We start from the raw sequence: 26,651 nt of genomic DNA, 5'->3' as shown, positions 1-26,651 counted from the left end.
CAGTATTATTATAATTATTCTCATTTTTTTAATCAATTGATTGTCAGCTGTTAAAACGTTCTTATACATTTATTGTCATTTTAATATTTGCAGATTAAAGTTTTTGTTTAAATTAAAACATTTTGATGAGTTTTAATAAATTATTTTAATATATGATTGTTGTTATATTACAGTATTATTATAATTATTCTCATTTTTTTTAATCAATTGATTGTCAGCTGTTAAAACGTTCTTATACATTTATTGTCATTTTAATATTTGCAGATCAAATAGTTTAAACATTTATTATTATTTTTTAATTTGTTTAATGAATTATTTTAATAAATTATTTGAATCTATTATTATTATTATTATCATCATCATATTTTTATTATTTATATTTTTTTTAATCAATTGATGAATCAGCTGTTGACATGTTTTTATGCATTTACTGTCATTTTAATATTTCTTTTTATTATTAGTCCATTTCCCCTGCATGTGGACAATACTAGCTCAAGCCCGGTTGACGCGCGGCAGGTCGAAAGCCCGCAGCCACGGCGACCATCTGTTTGTGTCTTCTCCCGTCATGCCTCGTGAGTGTCTGATGTCAGGTGGCAGCTCCCTGAGTATACAGTCTACGAGTATATAGCTACAGTTTGTCTCTTTCTGCATGAGTCGTCCGTTTGTCTTTGACTGACACATGCACCACCCCCCCCCCCCCCCCCTTCATCGCCACCACCGCAGGGTACCGCCAACCTTCCCTGTCATGTCTTTTTGCTGCAACGTTTGTCACCGCTCGTCATGGTTCCGTCCTCCCCCTTCGGTCTCTTCCGTCTTTCTGACATACTTCCTGTGTGATTTACACTTTGTTCCTGCTCAATGGAATTATATAGGGATTTTTTTTTTTTTTTCTTAAATATTGGGAAGTCTTCTTGGGATGACTACGCAAAATATTTACAAAGTCATAAATGCAAGTTTGGATGGTGTGCTTCTCCCCCACAGGATTGCACCTAAATGAAATGAATTAAAGAGTTACCATTCAACATTCCCCCGTAATATTATTGTGATTGCAAAAGACTACATTTAAATGTACGCATCGACCCGACACCCGAGCAGCAACGTTCTCCCACGCCGCCTTCCTCTACGGGGAGCCGCTGCGGTGTTGCACTTTTTTTTTTAAAGACATGTTCAAATTCGCCATATGATCGCATTAAGATTTTCGGTTGAGAGGGGTAAAAAGAACCAAAAAAAACGCAGAAGCAGAGGGCGGCATCTCGTTGCCATGGTGACTCGATGACTCGTGTTTACAGTTGTTGTAAACACGTTAGGGCTTGCGCCACACATCGGGGGAATTGCTTCTGCATATAGATGTGTAAAAATCTGTCATTTTGACATTGAAACTTCCTTAATGCAGCTTTAAATATAATTTGTAACTTGTCTTATTTCATGGAGTTGATTAGTGACTAATTACAGCTGATCTTCGATTTTGCCTAAAATGCTAAATATCGTTTGATCCAGATCGGTGTAAAGGCTAGTTTTTATTTTTGGGAAAGTCTTGGTTTTAGTTTCGTTTTATATTTTATATATACATATATATATATATATATATATATATATATATATATATATATATATATATATATATATATATATATATATATATATATATATATATATATATATATATATATATAAATCGTTTTCTCAGGTTGGGGGGGGCTGGTGCTTCGTTTTAGTTTAGTTTCATATTTTATATATATATATATATATATATATATATATGCATATATATATTCAGTGCCATTGACGGCTATAGACGTCAAAAATTCATTTAAACTATTTCTAGTAGTTAAACATTTTTTTCCACTTTTGTTAACAAGAGTATGAAAACCTAGAATTTTTGGGGGACATTTAGAACAGATATAAAATTTGTGATTAATCGTGAGTTAACTATTGAAGTCATGTGATTAATTACAATTAAAAAAAAATTAACCGCCTGACATGATTAAAAAAAAAAGATTTAAAAAAATTTGGCGATTAAAATTTGTAATCGGAATTAATCACACGACTTCACTAATTAATTAAAATATTTATATCTGTTCTAAATGTACAATAAAAAAATTCTAGGTTTTCATACTCTTGTTAACAAAAGTGGGGAAAAAAATGTTAAACTAATTGAAATAGTTCAAATTAATTTTTGACGTCTATAGCCGTCAATGGCAGTGAATGAGTTACTATAGGCAATTGTAAAAGTTTTTTGTTTTTTTTGCTGGGGTCAATATATAGCTAGATTTTACTACATTAAAATACACAGTGGATGGGATTCCTTCTTCTTTTATGCTCCCACTGACGTGTCGCTCTTAAGCAAAAAAAAACAAAGTTTGCTATATTTTATATTGAATGACTGTCGTCCCATTCTTATTTACTTAGGACAAATTAGGCTATGGTCTTTGTACAAAAAAGGGCGGCAGACATCTTTATTGAATTGGCCACCGCCGGCCGCGAGCCTTTTTCGCTTGCGCTTTGCGATTGTGTGCGCCGCTATGAAAGTCATTACAGCAATTAGCGGTCTTGGCTACGCGCCAGCCGCTGGCCTCTGCGCTCCTCCGTGCGAAGAAACATGGCACGGCAAAAGGGATTGAAGACTGCTTGCTTTTAAATTAGATATGTGTGGGGGTGCGGTTGGCTACAGTATCTAATCAAGCTTTGATGAACCTCCTGCTTCCCAAGTGATGCTGGGATGGAGGATCTTATATGAACAGGGCTTGGGCCAGTAGTTGTTTTTTTTTTTGGGGGGGGGGGGGGGCATGTATTATTTTAATATTCATCTCTATACAGTATGCTGTATATATACCACGTGCCCAACTGTATAGTCGGTCAGTCATAAATAAGTCAATTCCTCATCCTGCTATAGCGTCAAGTATTTATGTGACCGTTTGAAATACTCGTATAGCAGGAATGTTCCAATGTTTTCGTTTGTGACAAATATTAAATCTTAGCTGTTTTGAAAAAAATTCTATAAACCTTATCTAAGATCTAAGTCCTTAAAACTTAAGGGTAAAGCGGATTTAATTGAGATGCTATTATGATCGCCGACTATTCATCGCCTACAAAATACCTACAAAAATAAACTATTTAATATTATACGAACAAGTAAGAAAGATTGTTACCATGCATTACTAGAGCAGAACAAAAGCAACACACAAGAAATATGGAAAATACTATATCATGTAATTAAAAATAGCTAAAAAAAATAGATTATCCAGAATATTTTATAAAAGATAAAAATATTGTTATTGAAAAAATGTCAGACCTAGCTAATGATTTTAATGAATATTTTGTTAATGTTGGAAAAAGAAATCCCCGAGCCAAGAAACAAACATGAAATAGATAAGCATATAAAAAAAAAACATCCATCCACTATGTGACTTAATGCTGTTAATGATACAGAAGTATTCAATGTTGTTAAAATATATAAATAAATAAAAAAGTCCACTGACTGCTTCAACAGTAGTAAAAAGTATTATAGAATATGTTGTGCAACCTTTCACATAATTATAATTTGTCATTTAAAGCCGGTATATTTCCATCAAAAATGAAAATAGCAAAAGTTATTCATATTCATAAAAATGGAGAAAGACATATATTCACTAATTATAGACCGATATCACTGCTGCCACGGTTCTCAAAAATTCTAGAAAAAAATATTTTCGTATAGACTGGACAATTTTATTGAAAAACATAAGCTTTTAAGTGAAAATCAATATGGGTTTAGAGAAAAACGGACCACCTCAATGGCAGTCATGGAACTTGCAGAAGCAATATCTACTAACAAAGATAATTTTAAAAAATACTGTTGGAATTTTTATAAATTAAAAAAAAACATTTTATACTATAGATCATTCTATACTAATTAATAAATTCGAAAGATATGGCATAAGAGGTTTGGCATATAAATGGATGAAAAGTTATTTGGATAATAGATATCAGTACTTAGAGTTTAACAATATACAATCAAAACACTTGAAGATTACTCATGGAGTACCCCAAGGGTCTGTGCTAGGCCCCAAATTATTTATATTGTATATAAATGATATCTGTTGTGTCTCAAATTTGTTATTATTACCATATCTGACCTATTGTGTGGAAATCTGGGGAAACACATATAAAACAAATACCGATCCTGTTTTCAAACTGCAAAAAGAGCCATAAGAATTATAAATCAATCAAAAATATACAGAACTCATTCTCTATTTATTAAATCAAATCCAATGACATTCTACGACTTAGTTGAATTTAAAATAGCACAAATAATGTATAAAGTACACAACAATCTACTCTGCCACAGCACTCAGAAGCTGTTTGAAATGAGAGTCCTTATAACATAAGGGGCACAAGTGTCTACAAAAAAAATTAAAACAAGAACAAATATCAAGCAAAGGTATGGAATGATTTTAGAACTGGTCTGAAAAGATGTCAGTCACAAAAAAATTGTTTAAAAGCAAAGTTTAAAAAAATTACTTACATCAGTCATGAGCCGTTGAAAATGTGTATATGCTGTAATTTCTTTGGATGTATCGATACGAGTGTAATGAAAATTGTATATGTGAGTATGAGAATGTGATTTATAAATGTATTGTGGTATGTGTCTTGATTTTGTGTGCATATGTTGCTGGCAAATGTGCGTATGTTTAAGTGCACTTATATCTATGATTAGGTTTATACATTTCCTTTTGTTGAAATACATTACTTTATTATTTTATTAACATAAAACGAATAAGGGGTAGGACTAGATAAGTTTTTAACTTCCTCCTACCCCTTTTGAACATATAAACTCTTTTCTTTCTTCCTATTCTTGTTTTCTTTTTTACTTCAATTCTTTCTTCTTATTCTTGTTTTCTTTTTTACTTCAATTTATATTTTAGACTTGGTATGTTTTTTCTTTGTGTTTATATGTTCAATAAAGAACCAAATCTAAAACAAGCTATGTCATGTGTAGCAAGGTAGCATATAGCTTTGGAGCATGAAACAAAGTAGTATATGTAGCTTATCTGTGTAGCATGTGGCTAGTAGCATATAGCTGGGTTTTGTGTGGCGATGTCATATAGTTGTGTAGCTATGTAGCATTTAGCTGTGTAGCTTGTAATGATGAAGCATGTGGCAATGTAGCGTGTGGTTATGTAGCATATATTTATAAACTTATTTATGACTGGATGCTCGTACCATTAATAAGGTGGGACACATAAAGGGTAAAGTGGATTTAATTCAGATGCTAATATGATTGCCGACTATTCATAAACACTTTGAAGCTGAGAAGTTGCGAATGTGTGGCTAGTTAGCATATAGCTATATCATGTGTAAACTAAGTAGCATATGTAGCTCAGCTATGTAGCATGTGGCTAGTAGCATATAGCTGTGTTTTTTGTGGCGATGTGATATTGTTGTGTAGCTAATAGCTATGTAACATTTAGCTGTGTAGCATGTCATGAGCAATGTAGCAAATTAGGAGATGGCTATACAGCGTGGGGTTATGTACCATATATCCACAAAGTTTTTAGCAATGTAACATGTAATAATACCGCAAAGTAGTTGTGTACAATGTACCATAATTGTAAGTAGCAATGTTGCGTCATATTACTAACATATACTGTAGTACACGCTAGCTTGCTAAATAAGTTACCGTAGCTGCCATTAGCCTCAAGCTTTGTCATTGAGAGGGATGGAAGATATGGGAATTAAAATGGCTCATTCTCATTTCATTCATAATAATATTAGATTGTGATTATTGTAGACACACATGGAACTACACACAAACGCACACACACGTTGTGCTGAGTGTGTAAAACATAATCGAGCACAGCAGCTTAGCAGAGGTCAATACACACATCCACCGGGCGATAATAAATACAGAGCAGCAGCGCACTATATACGGCCCCGCGCAGCCATGCTCAACCTGTACCTTTCGCCTTAACTGCTTGGCACAACTCGATGACGGCGCGGCATCGTAACTTTGCCGCGTGGAAAAAGTGATCTGTTATTTACTAGACACATAACGGTGTCAGAGCAGATGCAGATTGATTAGGCACATCAGGGGCGTATATAACGCCGGCGACACGGTAAATCCTCCAGCTGTGAGGATTATATACTGATTAACCCGGATGCTAATTAAACTGATCATACAGAGTAATCATACAGATAAATCAACATCATCTGTCTCAATAACTGTGCAGTGGGGCGTCAAGTAGCACACAGCAATGAAGCATAGCTGTGTGGTATGTTTTTTGTGTGTAGCATGTGACTATTTGAAATTTAGCTGTGTTGCCATGTATGAAGTGGCAAATAGCATTGTAGCATACAGTTACCCTGGAGAACCCACGGGGTCAAATTTGGCCCCTATAAATTCTGTTACTCAAATAACAAAGACCTTTTTTTTTTTTTTTTTTTTTACAAATTTAACTTCAAAAGTCCAGAGTGCCACTTCTGACCCCTGCATGGGGCCATCTAGTGGATGAATATTGCACTTACATGAGCCAGAGTGGTGGTGACAAGATGGCTGGCAACATGCTGTTTTGTTGAGCTGGAAATCAATCCAAACAAAACCACCTTCTCAGCAAACCATCAGATGGTAAAATTGTGTTTTTTTTTGTTAATCTATTTCATATCATGTTGCAGAATGCCTAGGAGTATGTTTTCTATATATATATATATTTGATAAATTAGCAACTCTGAGCTAGTTAAAAAAAAAAAGAGTTAAAATTGAAAAAAAAAAAAAGGGTTCTTGGGTTCTCCAGGGTCAAAGTGGAAAAATATCCAAAATGACCGTCCTTTTTGCAGTTGGGTGAGGACACGTTCAACCGCGCCAAGCTGCTGAACGTTGGCTACGCGGAGGCACTGAAGGACGGAGACTACAACTGCTTCATTTTCAGCGATGTGGACCTGATCCCCATGGACGACCGCAACCTGTACCACTGTTATGACCAGCCACGCCACTTCGCCATCGCCATGGACAAATTCGGCTTCAGGTGAAAATGCACGATGTAATGATGTTAGAACCGCAGTATATATACCAAAACATTAGGGTTCTTGCTCATCATGATATTGTGTGGTTTCGCACCAGGCTGCCCTACGCGGGTTACTTCGGGGGCGTGTCGGGCCTCAGTAAAAAACAGTTCTTGAAGATCAACGGCTTCCCCAACGAGTACTGGGGCTGGGGAGGGGAAGATGACGACATCTACAACAGGTGAGCTTCATAGAGCAAACGATGCTTTGGCTAGCTATGCTATGCTAATATAGTGGTGCCTGAACCCACAAATTTAATGTATTCCCTGACCATGCGCGTCTGTCAAACATGCATATCTCCAATTCAAATTGAAATGCCATTAATCCATTTTAGCCTCCCACAAAGAACAAAAATCGCGCTGACTGCGACACTGATGCTATTCGTTAGCCCGTATGGCGTTTTGAATTGTTTGTTAGCATTAAGCTAGCAAACATGACATTGCTGCAGTGCTCATAGCTGATATTTTTGCTAACAAGTCAAAACGCAAAAGCATCTGAACAACAAAATTTTTCATTTTGGGTCACCCATATCTCAATATTATGTTGTCATAAATAAAATCTACGGTGGGTGGTCAGTCATGCCGCAAAATTGTGAAGGATGTTGTTAGCAAAGATGCTAACACAAAATGGTGTGCGAGGGTCCCAGCTGGTCCACCAACATTACAGAACACTAACGTAGGTGTAAATGTTAAGATATCGTCGTAAATAAAATTTACCGAGGTCAAATGAACAGCAATCATGCCTACAAAACTCTGAACTATGATGTTAGCAAAGATGCTAACACAAAATGATATGTCCTAGCAAGTGGTCTCAAAGTCCGATCCTAGAGGGCCTGAGTCTTGCATGTTCTGGAGATTTCCCACATTCAACACAGCTGATTCATATTTAAGCTCATCAACAAGCTCCACAGGAGCCTGATAATTATCCTGATCATTGAATCAGGTGTGTCGCAGTAGAGAAACCTCGAAAACATGCAGGAATCAGGCCCCTCGAGGACCGGATCTTGACACATGTGACCGAGCTGGTCCACCAACATTACAGAATACTGAAGTAGGTGTAAATTTTAAGATACCGTCGTAAATTAAATTTACCGTGGTCAAAATAACCAGTAATCATACCTACAAAACTCTGAACCATGATGTTAGCAAAGATGCCAACACGTGATGTGTCCTGGCTGGTCCAGCAATAGTAAAGAACATTCAAGTAGGTTTTAATTTAAAGCCACTGTGGTAAATATAATCTCCAATGGTTGAATGTGTTTATAAACTGACATTTACGCCACAATGCTCTACAAAGTCATGTTAGCAGAAATGCTAACACAAAACAAGATGTCCAGGACACTATAGTAGCATGACAATCCGTGCGGTGCTATTCCAGTTATTGCAATCCAGTGTACCATTCATATTTTTTTTCCAGTTACAACGTTGGTAGCTATAGGAAAGCTCAACCTTGAGTCCGTTTGAAGTTGTCTGAGTGTCCGCCGGTGTCAGTACCAGATGTGATCGGGCTGTCAGATCATATCGGAGTCGCCTAACTAACACTTTACGCTACAGGATTGGCAGGAAATTATCCAGTTGACGTCAAACATCGGAAAGAAAATATTAAAGATGTTATTTAATGTACAGACTGAAATTGTACAAACGTAAATAAACCTAAGAATATAAACGCAATATATATTGAATAAACAATAAAATAGATTGAATAAATGATAAATGCACAAATTAATTGCCCGAGATGTGACAAATATTATCAGTTTAGATTGTTAATTGTTCCTATTATCATTAAGACAGTTTTTGTGATGTATTGTGATTAAATCGCGCATTTTGTTAGCGCTTCAGTGGTGACGTCACCGGCATACTGTCTATTTTATTATTTCTTCATTCTTAAGTATCCTGCTTTTATATTCTTAGGTTTATTCATGTTTTCACAATTTTAGTCCATACATTTTGGTATTTCAATGACATCTCTAATAATTTCTTCCCTTTTTTTTCCTTCTTTTTTTTCTTCTTTTTCTGGAGAGCTCAGTAATGTTCATTCGGTAATTTTACTGATTTGACATCATCATCATTGCTCTCTTTTTTTTCTTTTCTTTTTTAATTCATTTTTAATTTATTTTTTATTTTTAACTCTTTCACTGCCAGACGTTTTCAGAAACGGGTTGTCCCCACTGCCAGCCGATTTAAGCATTTTGAGTGATCTTTCAAGGTCCACAGAAAATGTTGTGTTTGGACTATGGAAACACACATACTACCAAATGAAAGATTGGACTCTCGGCTTTCATCAGAAAAAAAAGTTTGTTTCTACCTTATTCCGTTCTTCAGTAATCAACAATAGAAAATGGTTACTTTCACCGAAATTCTCTCTTTTGAAACAAAAAACGGAGAAAAAGAGCTTTTTGTGAAACGATGTTATTTCATGCACTCTAGTGAATTCTATACTTCTTTTTGTCCATGAATGATGCCACAAACACCTAAATAGTGCTTTACTTCTGTAAAACGCTTTCACCAACAATGAAAAAGTGTTTTTTGATTGCAAAATACGTTTATTTCCATTCAACAGTGTAACAATTTGACAAAACAATTTCGCAAACTATTTACAAATGTGTGCAACTGTGGTACTACTTACAATTATGTGGATGTTTCAAATACAGTTTTTCCTTTTGTAACGCTCTCCTGCGTGCAAGGAGACGCCAGGACTCGCACAACAGTTTACTTTCACTTTGCATTGGTCCGTTTTGCGTGCAAACGTTACACTTTTTTGACGGCCTTTTTTTCCGGGGAATAAAAAGCAAGTAGCAGACTGTACACACTTCCTCCGATGAATATGCATTGGACTCGGGGCACTCTCCGTCGTCCGATCGAACGTCCGCCTGTGCGTGCTCGGTTGCGCTCCGCGTTACGACACCGTCATAGCCGCCGCGTCAGCGGTTCCAATTTCGCCGTCAAGCTCGGATTCACCTTCATCATCATCGAGGATGATCATCGTCGTCATCAATGTACTATTTTAGCGTTGGTCGATGCCTTTCGTCTTGTAAGTGTAGAGCTGCTTGCAAACGCTCGCCATTGCCCGTTCCATCTAACGTCTTCTACTGCCGCGTCAATGCTTCCCAACCACGGAGTCACCACCCTCATCTTCATTATCGATGATGATCATCGTCGTCAACAATGTGCTCTTTCAGCGATGCATTTGGTCTTTGAAAAAAACGGCTCGGGCGTGAGCTCCTCGCGACCGGCCGCCATTTTTCCTTTGTCTTCCATTCTCATCTCCTGCTCGACGCTCTAGCTCCGCCTCTACTGACGCCCACCCGATCTTGTCAAAAGAGAGTCATCGCTGCCCTCTAGGGGCCAAAAATAGTGATTAGGCACAACAGACCGGCTGGAAACTTTCACCACTGCTCCGGAGGCCTTGCCCGCACCCGTTTCAAAAAAAATAATAATAATAATTGGATGACGTCTTTAGACGTCATTGGCAGTGCTCCGTAGGTTTTTACTTGACGTCTATAAACGTCAATGGCAGTGAAAGAGTTAATGTGGGTGAGAATGTGTATGTGAGTGTGAGGACCAAAGAAAAGAAATTTTTTTCCAATGTCTTACCGTAATTTTTTTTCTCCATATAACTTTATAGAAAATTGTAAACAGACAATTTCCAGCCAATCCTGTAGCGTGACGTCATGCAGGCAACCCCGATACAATCTAGCAATACATCTGGTACCGACACCGGATGCGTAAAAGGCTCCATTTGTCGAATCAACTTGGCGAGACGGCACATCATCGGCGTAACTGTGCCTTTTATCACAGTTTAACCCCCTCAGCGACGAGGAGGAGAAAAAAAAAAACAGGATGTGCTTGTCACTTTGCCGTCTCCTTGTCCTATTTTTCTCCCCAAAGTAAAGCTTTTAGATTCTGGCTAAGTTTGTCATTTGCATTTGGAGCGACATTAAAAAGGCAATAAATCTAACTTGCTTTAAGCTGCCATGTGTGAAGGTTATGGGTGGCCTTGCATTAAGAGCTAGCACACACACACACACACACACACACACACACACACACACACACACACACACACACCCTCCCTCGCCTTGTCATGGCTGGCTGCTTTAAAAGCCTTTCTAAGAGCAGTCGTAAGGAATATGTCCTTCAAAGCTCATTTTGGACAAGCTTCTGCATTCAGACGCTTTTTAATATAAAATCTGGTATGTTTTTGTACACGTTGATCCGGTTCAGCCCTTTGGTGCTGACCACGTTATGCAACATCTGCTGCTTTGATTGCCTCCAAATGTCACTCATGTGGCACACGCAAGTTTGACGTCTTACTTAGCCCGTAACATGTACCTCAACTGAAGGAAAAAAAGATATATTTTAAAGAGGGGAAGTAAAAAAAAAAATACACAATTGAGGTGGTTGCATAAGTGTGCACACCCTCTTATAACTGGGGAGGAGGCACATTCAAATTTGCGTTAAATGGGTGTCAGTAGTAGTTTAGCTAATATAGTAGGCTTTTCCTTTTTTCCCCTAGCACATGCTAATGTGTTTTTTCAGTGATGTGTTTGTGCCAAATAGTGGTTAAACATTAGTTTCATCGCCTATGACACGTTCCGGAAGATTCCATGTGTTCTTTTTTTCTCTTGTAGGACAAGGCCTTCTTCTCCGTCTTGCCACCCTACCCCACATAGCTCAGACATGTGAAGATGACAGGCGATTGTTGTCATATGTGCTAAACAGCCAGTAATTACCACAATTTTTCCTGGAGCTACTGCAATGTTGTTGTCAGCTTCTTGGCAAATATGCTAATAGGAGGGATAAACACGATTTTACATTATTTTGCACAAACAAATGTTTTTTTCTAAATACAGTAATAGCTGAAAACTTTCTTCATATTTAATTTTTATTTATTTATTATTATTTCTTTGTATGGTTAACCATTTGTTTCTTGTTTTTTTTGGTTCACCAAAAATGCTAATAGCAGCATTATTTTCCTCAATTCTCCTTATGAAGATTATTAGAGGTCAAATTTTGGTTAAAATTTTTATATCTAAAAAAAAATTTTTCCAATGTTAAAGAAATGTAGGACAATATCAATTAGTTATTTAGTACATTTTATATTATTCATTTAACAATATTTGAATTTGCTCAACCCCACACTTTGGCGGGGGCGGGGGGTCAATTTTTCAAAAATTTAGTTAGATTTAATACTTTCAAACACGTCAATTTGACCCAGAAAATACCAGAAGGCTTGAGTATGGATCGGGTCAAATGAACACTTCTGGTGTACAAAGGAACAAATTAGGGTTAAATGGGCGATAAACAATACCTAAAAATAGTCTTAAAAGACCCAAACATCAACAGGAACTCTGCAATTAATTACGGATATGTATCCAAATGAGCCCAAATCTGAATCTGGGCTACTAAAGACATGGCTCATTGAAATCACATACATTATTATAGCAAAGGCTGTTACATCATTACGGGCGCATGTGAGTGGCCACACATTTACAATATGCAGACTAATGTGTTTCCGTTATGTTTGTAATGAAAATATATGGACCTGTTTAGAATGTGAATTTTTATAATATGTGTGTATGCATAGTAGGGTACAAGAACTAAACTCAAGTAGTCACCGATACCAAGTATCAATACAGCCATGATACATAACATTTCCAAAAGAAAACGATGACATAATTTTTGAGAAATACCTATAAATGCCAAATTTCTAGTTCCTGATTGTAAAATGGCTACAAGAGAGCGGCTGATAACAGTATACCGGACACTGGTATTGACCGCCGTTGCAAGTACTGATACCTTGAAATAAGGACGGGTGTTGGCCTGATACCGATACCTAGTATCGGTACTTACCCATCCCTAATGTACAGACAGATATTGGTTTTATGCATTTGTTCAGTATTTAAAGTGAAAAAGCTCAACTACTTAGATATGCTGACAGAACTAACCTAATACACAATAAATAAATATCCTATTCATAAGATTTCAATGATTGCCTAAGCTTGAAGCCCAAAAAAAAAACAACAGAATAGTTATGAGCATGTGACACACGAGACGGGTGAGTGGCCCGAAACTAAAAATAAAACAAACAAAAACAATAATATGTTCTATGCAGCCCCACTAGTCTAAATATGGCATTCTGGTTAATATCGCGTTAGTGGAATTTGAGTTAAGCAGCAAAATCCGGCACTTTTTTATCAATAACAGAAGGCGGCCATTTTGCCACTTGCTGTCAAGTGAAAATGACGTCACAGTTGCTCATGTCACCCGCGACAACCAATCACAGCTGAGCTTCAGAAAACAGGTGAAGCTGTGATTGGTCGTTGCATGCCTGAGCCCTGCGCAACTGTGATGTCATCTTCAGGCGACAGCAAGTGGCAAAATGGCCGCCCCCCTGAGATGGATTTAAACGGCTGGATTTTGCTTAATAATAAAACCACAAATGTAATATTAATCAGAATGTCATGTTTAGACTAGTGAGGTCACAGACATGTTTACATAATATATCCGTGTGTATGCAAATGAAGTACATTGTTTACATAATGGCCTATGTGAACGTGTTTACAATATGCATGCGATAATGTCAACTAATTTATTTCTCGAGAGGTTCACATACACACAAACTGTGATTCAGAGTGAGCAGGGAAAGAAAAGAGTGATTAATTCAAGTGTAAGTGTCTAACTGAAGTGGCGAGAAAGGCAATTTCATTCAGGTCACTCCACATTTTGGCACCCAAAAAGACTTTTAAACGAAGCTTCTCTTTCGAGGCTATTATCTCGCACAAGAAAGAGCAATGTGTCCATTTGATAGTCTTTTAATTGTCTGATTTCGATTGGACCATCCAGCATGTATCCGCACGCTCAAACCACTTTCCCAGACTGCTCCAATAAACCAAATTCGGTCTGCACGGGCAAATTTGATTGGGTTCACGGGGAATTCCTTTGGCTCCCCCCCCCCTCTCTCCTGTGCCCGCTGGTGGAGTTAATTGCATGAAAGCAATAGAGTGGAGGAGAACCGGAGAAGGCGCAGTCCAATAACTTGTGCTTCTTATTGCGCCTTACTCCCATCTAATGCTTACTGCCATGTGTGTGCGTTGCAGGATCACTCTGAACGGCATGAAAGTGTCCAGACCGGATGTGCGCATCGGCCGCTACAGAATGATTAAACACGAGAGAGACAGACACAACGAGCCCAACCCGCAAAGGTACCGCGTCGCTGTTCATGTTTCGCAAAATATCATTTGCTTTATGGTGTTGAAGAAAAGATCTTCTTTCGGGTAGTGAGAATGTTGGTTATCCGAATGCTGGCTGGAGATCGATGAACAGTCACTTCGAAGCTTTTATTTCTACAGAATATTCCGGGCACAAATGAGATCCAGACAAATGCTGCAGCCTCTCATTAGTGCGAAGTTACAGCGGACTCACAACATTCTTATACTATCTTGAAGGGCGGTACCACAAAGCCCCCAAGCCCCCAGCCCACCCGGAGTTCACCAGACATGAGATAAGACTTTGACATCATTCAATACACATTGACTTCAACCACAGACAAATGGCCTATTGTTGTGGAAATAACACAACAGACAAACCGGCACGAGCAAAAATTGCGACATCACTCACAAAGTCACATCCACAGGTAAAAGTTCTACTGAGGAAATAAATAAATTAAAACAGTTATGACTGAATCTGGGCAGAAGACCCTCTTCAATGGCAACTTGTGTTTTTTATTTTTTTATTTTAAAATATCACATTTGCCAATGACAAAATATATCAAAATGCAGTGTTTATCTTTTGACCGTGTTTTTTTTTTGCTTTTATCTGCGAGCACAGACTTAAGACACTAGCGTCATACGCTAGCTATGCTCTTCGACGAGTATGAGTTCGGTTGATAGTGAAGAACGTCTTCAGAAAAAAAAGGCTTCAATGTCTATTGTCATTCCCAGTTGAAGTTTTCTGTCAAACTAAACATAAAAGAAAGACTACAAGTATTTCAAATAACTGCATAGCATAGCTTATAGTCTGCTAGCTTAATGCTAACGCTAAATAGCATATATGACTTTAAGCAACGGATTGAACACAAACATAACTGCATAGCATAGTTTATAGTCTGCTAGCTTAATGCTAACGCGAAATCGCATATATGACTTTAAGCAACGGATTGAACACAAACATAACTGCATAGCATAGCTTATAATCTGCTAGCTTAATGCTAACGCGAAATCGCATATATGACTTTAAGCAACGGATTGAACGCAAACAAAATGTATGTTTTGAAAGGGCCAAATTTGTTTGGGCCATGCTAAACTACACTGTTGCAGGGAAAAAATAGCGTTTATTGCAATCTATTTTATTGCCATGGCAACACAATCCACTACTACTGTTTTTATGGCAGAATATAGCATTTTCATGGGCAATATACTGTAGTGTTTTTATTGCAGAATATATTATTAATATATCTATATAATACTATATTAATATTTTATTGGACACAGAATATCGCATTTTCGTGGCAAAATACAACATAAATAGATCAAAATACACTTTTTTTTAATATAGTAGTTTTGTGTGCTTGGAACCTTGACACTGCAACGGGAATATTTGGCTACCTTAACGTCTCGTTATTGGCCTCTCACGCCGTCCTAACAACAAACGAAAGGGAGTTTTCAAACGTGGACGCAGGCCGGACCTGAGAGACAAAACTGGCTGAGCGTTAGGTAGGATGATTTTACAACAAGCTAATACAACATGGTGGTGATGGATTTACAATAAAATGGGACCCAAGAGAAAGCAACATAGTGATTTCATGGCAAAATAGATAATAGCAAAACAAAGTGGTAGAATATCGCAGTATAATGCAAAACTATAATTTTTCTTTTTTTTAATTTCTAACCCTGGAGAAGCCAAGAACCCTTTTCTTCTTTGGAAAATTATGAATTATACATTAAATGACTGCTATAAGTTCACTGAACACCAAAATATATGTTTTTTCAATTTTAACCCTTTTTTTTTAACTAGCTCAGAGTTGCTAATTTATCAATATATATATATATATACATATATATATATATATATATATATATATATATATATATATATATATATATATATATATATATATATATATATATATATATATATATATATATATATATAAAACATACTGCAACATGATATGAAATAGATTAACAAAAAAAAAACACAATTTTACCATCTGATGGTTTGCTGAGAAGATGGTTTTGTTTGGATTGATTTCCAGCTCAGCAAAACAGCATGTTGGCAGCCATCTTGTCACCACCACTCTGGCTCATGTAAGTGCAATATTCATCCACTAGATGGCCCCATGCAGGGGTCAGAAGTGGCACTCTGGACTTTTGAAGTTAAATTTGTAAAAAAAAAAAAAAAAAAAAAAAAAAAGGTCTTTGTTATTTGAGTAGCAGAATTTATAGGGGCCAAATTTGACCCCGTGGGTTCTCCAGGGCTAAATCAAGATGACAAAATATGATTTGGTGATAAAGTGTTTTTACAGTGAAATATTGTACTTAGTATTTTCACTTTTCGATAGAAACAACCTATTTAAATCCTAATCCCACTTCTCCTCTAAAGATCTTCCAAGAGCAAAGCATTTCTGAGCGACATGAAAAAAATAAAAATAAATTAAGTCAGTTCCAACTAAAAAACACTATCTTCTGCCCCTCGCGACGCCATATGAATAATACATGACCCTGCAAATAAATAGCGTCCCCGTTGAAGCCGGCATCGTTGTGCAGGCGGCGGGCCTGATACGGCCGGGAATCGAGCGCACGGCACAACGGCGTCCAGCCCGTCTGGGGGCTGCTTTATTGATTTGGTTTGAAGGCGAGCAGACGAGACGCTCCCGTTTGAAGCCGTGCGGTTTTTGGGCAGGCAATTACGGACGACGGGCGCACTTAAAACTATGATGGATGACGTGCGATTCGCACCTGCTTGTTTTAGATTTCGTGCCATTCGATCGGCAGATTGTTTTCAAGAGGTCGCCGCTGGATGTCTGACGTCTCATTTGGCTTTGGTTTCGTGTTGCATGACGTGATCTCATCTGTGAAAAGGGACGTTTAGCTTGCAGTAACAAATGCAATACATCACCAATGTCCTGAAAAGTGTGAAAAATATGCCTGGAATGGATTAATTATTCTCTATGTCCACGTGCAAAAGAAGTTGATAGAAAGTTTATCAATCAATTCTGTTTATTAGTTTTTTCCTTTTACTTAAATTTCCTGTGACATTAGAAAAAATTGTTAAATGATATTTCACTTAAAAGTGCAGTTCTTTTTCTACCTCTATATTCAAATCCAAAAATTGGTTTTGAATCACAACTTTCGATTTTAAAGACATGACTGCATCAACTCAAACAATTGTAACTGGTGTTAATTTTATCCGCCATTTTTAAATTTAGTCTCAGTTTTAGTCCAGTATGCTTGTTAGTTTTTAGTTAGTCAATCTAATCCAGTTTTTTTTTTTTTTTTTTCATTTTTAGTCAACTATAAATCTAGTATTTTAGTCTTTATTTTAATCCAAAAAAACTGAATTTTATTCGTCTAGTTTTAGTTAGCAAATATGTCAACGTTTTAGTCAGGACAATCATATTACCCATGTATATTTTTTATCGGCAGATAATGTTGAACATTTCAGATTAAAAAAAACGATTTCACATAAAATGTTCTCTCATCTTTTTGAAGAAAAAACTTGACACACAATTACAGTATATCAACAAGTGGCTTCTATGACTCCATGCTACAAGCTAGTAAATTAGCCATCATTAGTTAGCGGTCGGATTAGCATCATTGCTGGAACGTTATAGCCGTTGGATTAATGTTACAGTTTTTTTTTGTCCATTTTTAGTCGACTATAAATCTAGCATTTTAGTCTTTATTTTAATCCAAAAAAAACATAATTTTATTCATCTAGTTTTAGTTAACAAATATGTCAACGTTTTAGTCAGGACAATCATATTACCCATGTATATTTTTTATCGGCAGATAATGTTGAACATTTCAGATCAAAAAAACGATTTCACATAAAATGTTCTCTCATCTTTTTGAAGAAAAAACTTGACACTCAATTACAGTATATCAACAAGTGGCTTCTATGACTCCATGCTACAAGCTAGTAAATTAGCCATCATTAGTTAGCGGTCGGATTAGCATCATTGCTGGAACGTTATAGCCGTTGGATTAATGTTACAGTTTGTTTTTGTCCATTTTTAGTCGACTAAATCTAGCATTTTAGTCTTTATTTTAATCCAAAAAACCATAATTTTATTTGTCTAGTTTTAGTTAGCAAATATGTCAACGTTTTAGTCAGGACAATCATATTACCCATGTATATTTTTTATCGGCAGATAATGTTGAACATTTCAGATCAAAAAAACTTTTTAATCTTTTTGAAGAAAAAACTTTTTACAGTATATCAACAAGTGGCTTCTATGACTCCATGCTACAAACTAGTAAATTAGCCAGCATTAGTTAGCGGTCGGATTAGCATCATTGCTGGAACGTTATAGCCGTTGGATTAATGTTACAGTTTTTTTTTGTTCATTTTTAGTCGACTATAAATCTAGCATTTTAGTCTTTATTTTAATCCAAAAAAAACATAATTTTATTCATCTAGTTTTAGTTAACAAATATGTCAACGTTTTAGTCAGGACAATCATATTACCCATGTATATTTTTTATCGGTAGATAATGTTGAACATTTCAGATCAAAAAAACTATTTCACATAAAATGTTCTCTCATCTTTTTGAAGAAAAAACTTGACACACAATTACAGTATATCAACAAGTGGCTTCTATGACTCCATGCTACAAGCTAGTAAATTAGCCATCATTAGTTAGCGGTCGGATTAGCATCATTGCTGGAACGTTATAGCCGTTGGATTAATATTACAGGTTTTTTTGGTCCATTTTTAGTCGACTATAAATCTAGCATTTTAGTCTTTATTTTAATCCAAAAAAAACATAATTTTATTCATCTAGTTTTAGTTAACAAATATGTCAACGTTTTAGTCAGGACAATCATATTACCCATGTATATTTTTTATCGGCAGATAATGTTGAACATTTCAGATCAAAAAAACTATTTCACATAAATTGTTCTCTCATCTTTTTGAAGAAAAAACTTGACACACAATTACAGTATATCAACAAGTGGCTTGCTTCTATGACTCCATGCTACAAGCTAGTAAATTAGCCATCATTAGTTAGCGGTCGGATTAGCATCATTGCTGGAACGTTATAGCCGTTGGATTAATATTACAGGTTTTTTTTGTCCATTTTTAGTCGACTATAAATCTAGCATTTTAGTCTTTATTTTAATCCAAAAAAACATAATTTTATTCATCTAGTTTTAGTTAGCAAATATGTCAACGTTTTAGTCAGGACAATCATATTACCCATGTATATTTTTTATCGGCAGATAATGTTGAACATTTCAGATCAAAAAAACTTTTTAATCTTTTTGAAGAAAAAACTTTTTACAGTATATCAACAAGTGGCTTCTATGACTCCATGCTACAAACTAGTAAATTAGCCAGCATTAGTTAGCGGTCGGATTAGCATCATTGCTGGAACGTTATAGCCGTTGGATTAATGTTACGTTATAACTATCATTTACTCGTTTAACTTCACTAAACTTTTGACCCCTGGCGAAGCCTGTCAAAATGTTTGATGCCTTCATTGGTTGAACTTGGCACGGGTTCCGGGTGTGCACAGGTGTGGTGGTTTAGTATGTGGCAAGGGCGGGGAGGAAGGTGCTCTATGGAGAGAATACACAGTGATAATCCCCGTTTAAACGGCTTTAATGTGAGGCGCTGTACTCTTTCTGATTAATGTTCCTCCGAGGGCTCATCCCACCATATTGGGCCTCATTCATCACAGCGGCAAATAAGTCATTTATACAGGAGGAGGTTTTATGCTTGTCTGTAAAGCACTTTAAAATGGCGCTGGCCAAAAGTGCAACCTCAACCATGGCCCTTCAGAGCCCTATCAGCGCAAAGCCTTCTTTGTTTTATTTGATTAAAAACATTTCTTTTCCTTGCACTCGCCTTTATAATATGACAGTGAGCATCAAGGCCGCCCGATGAAGAAAGGTTATTTTATCACAACTCCACATCAGCTATGGGAAGTGGAGTCTATCCCAGCTGATTTGAGTTGCCACCCAATCTCAGCGCACAAACTCCGTACAGGAAGGCTTAAATTGAGATTCAAACCCAGAACCTCTCGAGTGTCAGGCAGAAGTGCTGACCTTGGCTTCACTGTTGCTTCTGCTTTTATGCTTTGGATTTTGTTTTCAAGATTTAGAAATCTGGAATTCACTGTAACATGCAAAAAACTATAATGATAATAATAATAATGATAATAATAATAATAATGATAATAATAATAATAATAATAATAATAATAATGATAATAATAATATAATAATGATAGTAATAATAATAATAATAATATTATAATGATAGTAATAATAATAATAATGATAATAATAATAATAAATTGTATTTGTAAGTAAGTGCTGCGGTGTCAAGTAAAAAAAATACAAGCTAAAAAGTGCAGGATTGTAATCACCATGTCACCGTCAACAAAATAGAAAACATAACATTTTAGAAGGCCTTCTGAAATAAATGTGTCTTTAGATCTTTTTTAAAGGCCTCCACACTATTAATGTATCATACATGAATAGCTTTTTATATGTTAACTCATTCGCTGCCATTGACGGCTATAGACGTCAAAAATGCATTTGAATTATTTCTATTTAACATTTTTCCCACTTTTGTTAACAAAAATATGAAAACCTAGAATTTGTTTTAATGTACATTTAGAACAGATATAACATTTGCAATTAATCGTATTGAAGTCATGTGATTAATTACAATTAAAAACATTTAATCGCCTGACACGATTAAAAAAAAGATGATAAAAAAATTAGGAGTGTCAGGCGATAACATTTTCTTATCGTAATTAATTGCATGACTTCACTAATTAACTCACGATTAATCAAAATTTATATATATAAAATTCTAGGTTTTCATACTCTTTTTAACAAAAGTGAGAAAAAAATGTTAAACTAATAGAAATAATTAAAATGAATTTTTGACGTCTATAGCCGTCAATGGCAGTGAATGAGCTAATGACTTCCATATCTCTTAATCAAAAAAAAAAAAAGTCTTAACAAGTTGCATAAATCGACTTTTAGTGCACCATCTAGTGGCCGAATGGCAGATGTTATTTGTCTGCTTAAAACTGACTTAGTACTTAGTGAGTTTTTCTTAAGATACAGCACATTTCCCCAAGACACAGGAAAGGAAGTTCTGAATGTCCGAAAACCAACTTGGGCTCTATATATTCCAAAATCCAACCTGCCACTCGGTGTTAAGTGTTCATCATTTAACCAGTAGAGGGCAGTCATGCTCTAAACGTACCCAAAAGAAGACAGGAACAGGAAGTTGTTGACCTCATGTAGCTAACTATCTAGCTCTACCCGAGTTTAATCATGAAATAATGTTGAAGCATCGTCTGTAAGTGACTTTTAAAACACAATTATATGTATAATGTCAATATACTGATGCACGTGGAAACTGAAGGGTAGTTAGTGTTTGTTTACCTGAAGTGGTAACCGCTAGTGCGCTAATGCTAATCGCGATTGCTAACTAATTAGCATAGGCTGGTATTTGATAACGCATATGTACAGAAAATTATGAGTACTTATATCCTCACAATTCAACTTTAACTCATTCACTGCCATTGACGGCTATAGATGTCATAAATTCATTTTAACTATTTCTATTCATTTTTTTCCACTTTTGTTAACAAGAGTATGAAAACCTAGAAAAATGTTTTTTTGTACATTTAGAACCGATATAAAATTTGTGATTAATCATGAGTTAACTAGTGAAGTCATGCGATTAATTACGATTAAACATTTTAATCACCTGCGATTAATTACGATAAAAAAATGTATTCACCTGACACCCCTAATTTTTAAAAATCTTTTATTTTCTTTTTTAAATAAATAAAATAATTGAAATTATTTTTTTCCAATTTTTAATAAACTTTTTTTTTTTTTAAGAAAAGGTTATTAAGAATTAGGGTGTCAGGCGATTACCATTTTTAATCATAATTAATTGCATGACTTCACTAGTTAACTCACGAATAATCACAAATTTTATATCTGTTCTAATACAATAAAAACAAATTCTAGGTTTTCATACTCTTGTTAACAAAAGTGGGAAAATGTTAAACTAATAGAAATAAGTCAAATGAATTTTTGACGTCTATAGCCTTCAATGGCAGTGAATGAGTTAATTAATTCATTAAAATAATTAATGAATTAATTGACAAAAAAAATTGGGGATAGGAGGCGATTACTCGATTATTTGATGGAATAAAGAATAGGATAATCAATTTAAAAAAAGATTCGATAGTGACAGCACTAAATGCATGTTTCATTGTATACTGTATGAAATACTATAATTGACTCTCATTGGAGTTTGTTTTCATAAATGGACAAATGAGTTGATCTTCCGCACACTTTATTTATTTACTACGTCCTGAATGCACGTCGCCGTCTTGCCGCATGAATCATTCAGCATCCTGACCGCCACGTCTGAAACACAAACCACCACTTATAGAAAAGAGGCGCCCGCCGGTCTCTCGGCAGGACGGTCCGAACGTACTCAAGCGTTCAGATTTAGCGCTTAGCTCCCACGCTAGCGCGCCCGTTTTATGGCTACGGGTGTATTTTTGGGAAGTTTCGGCCTTTTCGAGGAACCCGTTACACACGATGGGTATTATTACCTTTTTGATACTATAAAGGAAAAATATGCATGAATAATATAAAGTGTTATGGGACTGGATATGGGACAAACTAAATGATGCATACTTGGATGGAGTGGCGGGAATGTGGGTCTTGATGTTCTCTAAAATCCTTTGGAATATTTCCTGCTCACCTACCTACATATACTACATAACGATGAGATGCTGGCGAGAAAGGAGGCAAATTCCTCACCTGCATACAAACGCACGGGTGTCCGTATAAATTACTCACACGGGCATATTCAATATTCCATTTATGTAATCAGCCATCATGCATTTTTGTATGGATTTTTAAAAGGTCTTTTTATGGAGTCAATTAGAGCGATTTAGTTGCACCACTAGTGAGACGATGCAGATATGAGCTCAGTTACGAAAGCATCAGGCTAATGAGCGTACGTCATTAAAGTGCACTTCCCGAATCATTTGCCACCGCGATCAAAAATGCATTACTAAAATATGCCGCTACGAGATTGCGTCGTACCTAATGATGTGTCCAACGTGTTGCGACATCCACGTCTCGGAAGTACATCAAATTAAAATAAGCCTCTACTGGACGGGGTTGTCATGCAAATTGAGGGCATCTAATATTCTCTATATGTACGTGGGGGATTAGTCTATGGCTTTTAATCTATGTGCTCAATGACGGATTTATCTGAAGATTTCATTATTTTTTTAATATCAGCATATCTTCCTCCATCCATCTGTCAGTTCCCCCCCCCCTCAAATATAATTTTATCTCCGAGTTCATCCAGCCTTCATTTTTCTTCTGTGTCAATGCGGGCCTCATTTGGTTCTAAAGCATCTGTGCCCCCCCAAGCCCCCCCCCCCCCCCTCCCCCTCCCAATCCCGCTGAGATGGAAGTGTCAATCCTCTCCCATAATTCTATTTTTATCTGGCTGCGTCTTGCTGTTCAAGGAAAAGATTGCCGATTCCCGCGTCTTCCCTGCTGTCAAGAATCGGTTTGGTAGTTGTGTGTAATCCTTATAACCCACGCACACACAACAACGGAGCTGAAAACGAGTGGGAATCGGTTCTGTGGTGTTTGTGTTACGTAGGTAACAGGCCAAAATCATCATAATAATAATAGCAAGTTAGTGGGAAATCAGTTTAGAGATTTTTCTGGAAATCCTTATAATAAGCTATGAAAACAATTAATTGAATTATGGAAAACCGATTTATTAGTCTTTGTGTGATCATGCTAACAAAAACGACAATGAAACATTTTTTTTCTAATCGAAAATAGGTTTTACAATTTTACAAGTGACAAACGGAAAACCCAGAAGGTAAAACAAGTTAAATGGAATATGGGTTAATTGTTTTTGGGCAAATCTAGCTAACAAAAAGAGCGATCCTAAAGTTAGTGGAAAATCACTCAATTTTGAAATTTTTGCAGAATGCTGCTAACAAACACAACAAAAGTGTTTTCAGTGACGAAATATTTATATAATTTTTAGACTTTACACCGAACTGATCACCTGGATCCGGATGGGACGATACTTTTTTTTCCTGCTCGATCAATGACGTCATTGATTGGCTCCACGAAATAAGAAATGACATGATTTTATATTTAATGTTTATCTGCATTTTGGAGATTTTTTTTTACTCATTTTAATTGATGTCAGTTGTATATGGACGGTGCCAGTCCCTAAACCCTGCGAATGGCAGCGGTCGACTTAAGAGTAAATATAAAAGTTTTTTAAAATAGATATATTGATCTGATCGAATTGCACATTGGCTATCGTTTTTTTTCCCGACTCGATCGGTGAACGGACGAAAAATCCTGATCGTGTGAAGCCTACTAATTTGGTCAACTAAACCGGGCGTCAGCAAAAACCTGATTACGCGATGTAATCTAAAAGATTTATTTATTTAGACTCCTTTAATCTATAAGATAAAACTTAATTCAACATTGTTGGACTGGCCACTTTCTGTGTGGATCAGAAAAGAAAAGAATACTCGTTAATGGACCTGCACCAGAGGGTAATTGCTCAGGAACGTCTTTCAGAGACATCTGTTTGCTGATTTTGATCAGAAGGGAGCGAAAATGCTCAAATTGGGCTTGATTTTCAGTACGCGTGTTATCCACTAAAACACAAAACAAAAATACAGTCTTAAAAATTCCCATTTGAGTGATTATCTAGCAGTCCGCAAAATCTTATTAAAAGTTCAAATAAAATCATTCATTACAGTAGCAGCTTTTGTTATCATACAGATCATCTCCAAAATGGAACGGATTGTCCCTGTCTGATTTTCTAGCCACCTAAAAAAAAAAAATAAATAATAAAAAAAAAGCCATCAGCACAGCCCAGTTTCTGTTGAATGATGTTGCATCAGCGGCTGCCCGGCAAGCTGATGCATTGTAGCGCTCGTTTCCCGTCTTCTGTGTTCCCATGCCGGCCAATTTCCCACGTAAGGACGACTGGTGATGCAACTGTTGGACCTCAGCCAGTGCAACGACGCTCCGGCCTCACTTGACAAACCTGTGATGGATTGTGCCCGCAATACAAATGCCTTGGCGCCATCTCTTGTTCGGATTGTCCAATGTTGTGCTTTTTAGGACGGGAAAGTCGTTGAGACCGAGCAAATAAAGTACCATCAGCCCTAGTTTGCTACTACAACTCATTCACTGCCATTGACGGCTATAGACGTCAAAAAATCATTTGAACTATTTCTATTAGTTTAACATTTTTCCCACTTTTTTTTATAAGAGTATGAAAACCTAGTTTTTTTTTTATTGTATTAGAACAGAATTCTAGAATAGAACAAAATTTGTGATTAATCATGAGTTAACTAGTGAAGTCATGCGATTAATTATGATTAAAAATGGTAATCGCCTGACGCCTCTAATTTTTAATAAGCTTTTCTTTTAAAAAAAAAAGATTATTATAAATTGGAGAAAAAAATAATTACAATTATTTTATTTTATTTTTTAAAGAAAAGATTATTAAAAATTAGGGGTGTCAGGTGATTAAAATTTTTAATCGTAATTAATCTCATGACTTCACTAGTTAACTAATAATTAATCACAAATTTTATATCTGCTCTAAATGTACAAAACAATTATAGGTTTCCATACTCTTGTTAACAAAAGTGGAAAAAAATTTAACTAATAGAAATAGTTCAAATGAATTTATGACGTCTATAGCCGTCAATGGCAGTGAATAAGTTAAAGGGGAAGTCAACCTAAAAAAAAAAAAATGAGAATAATGTGATCTAAACAGTCCCACTAGTCTAAATATGTTATTCTGTTTAATATTGTGTTAGTGGAATATGAGTTAAGCAGCAAAATCCAGCCATTTTTATCCATGTCAGGGAGTGACCATCGGAGATGAGAAAAGTACTGGCATTCTCTACTTGAGTAAAAGTACAATTACTTGTGTAAAAAAAACAACTTTGGTAAAAGTAAAAATTCTCACTCAAATAATTACTCAAGTAAAAGTACAAAAGTACAGGCTCTGAAATGTACTTGATGAGTAAAAGTATTTTTACCTTAGGTTTCTCCTACGTCAATTTGAAAGATATTAGCTAATGGAGCAAAAATATTGTATACATCGGCCAATTGACTCTCTGGCTTGCTGTCAAGTTCAAATTATCCTCTGTAGTGCACGTCATGTGATTGTGTGTCTTAGAGCCAATCACAAGCTGGGATGTAGCGGGCCGCGTGTAACGGCTTCATATGATTGGCGGAGCCAGGAGACATTGAAGGCTGCTTTTTCTTTGCCGTCAAGTATTTTGTTTTCATGCATTTAAAGACAAAAGTAACGACCTT

The 26,651-nt window shown here is 36.0% G+C and overlaps 1 protein-coding gene across 2 annotated transcripts in view; it reads left to right on the top strand.

Moving 5' to 3' along the window:
- Nucleotides 1-26,651, top strand: part of b4galt2 (UDP-Gal:betaGlcNAc beta 1,4- galactosyltransferase, polypeptide 2) — a 124,604-nt gene that overhangs the window by 90,880 nt on the left and 7,073 nt on the right. For both annotated transcript variants that reach the window (XM_077557841.1, XM_077557842.1), the window contains exons 5-7: nt 6,814-7,001; nt 7,097-7,219; nt 14,138-14,242. In XM_077557841.1, coding sequence (XP_077413967.1) covers nt 6,814-7,001; nt 7,097-7,219; nt 14,138-14,242 — 416 coding nt within the window. The remainder of the gene's footprint in view (nt 1-6,813; nt 7,002-7,096; nt 7,220-14,137; nt 14,243-26,651) is intronic.

Source organism: Vanacampus margaritifer, chromosome 2, assembly GCF_051991255.1.
Source record: "Vanacampus margaritifer isolate UIUO_Vmar chromosome 2, RoL_Vmar_1.0, whole genome shotgun sequence".
NCBI classification, from domain to species: Eukaryota; Metazoa; Chordata; class Actinopteri; order Syngnathiformes; family Syngnathidae; genus Vanacampus; species Vanacampus margaritifer.
Note: the sequence above shows the minus strand (reverse complement) of the source record. Positions and strands in the feature narration are given on the sequence as shown.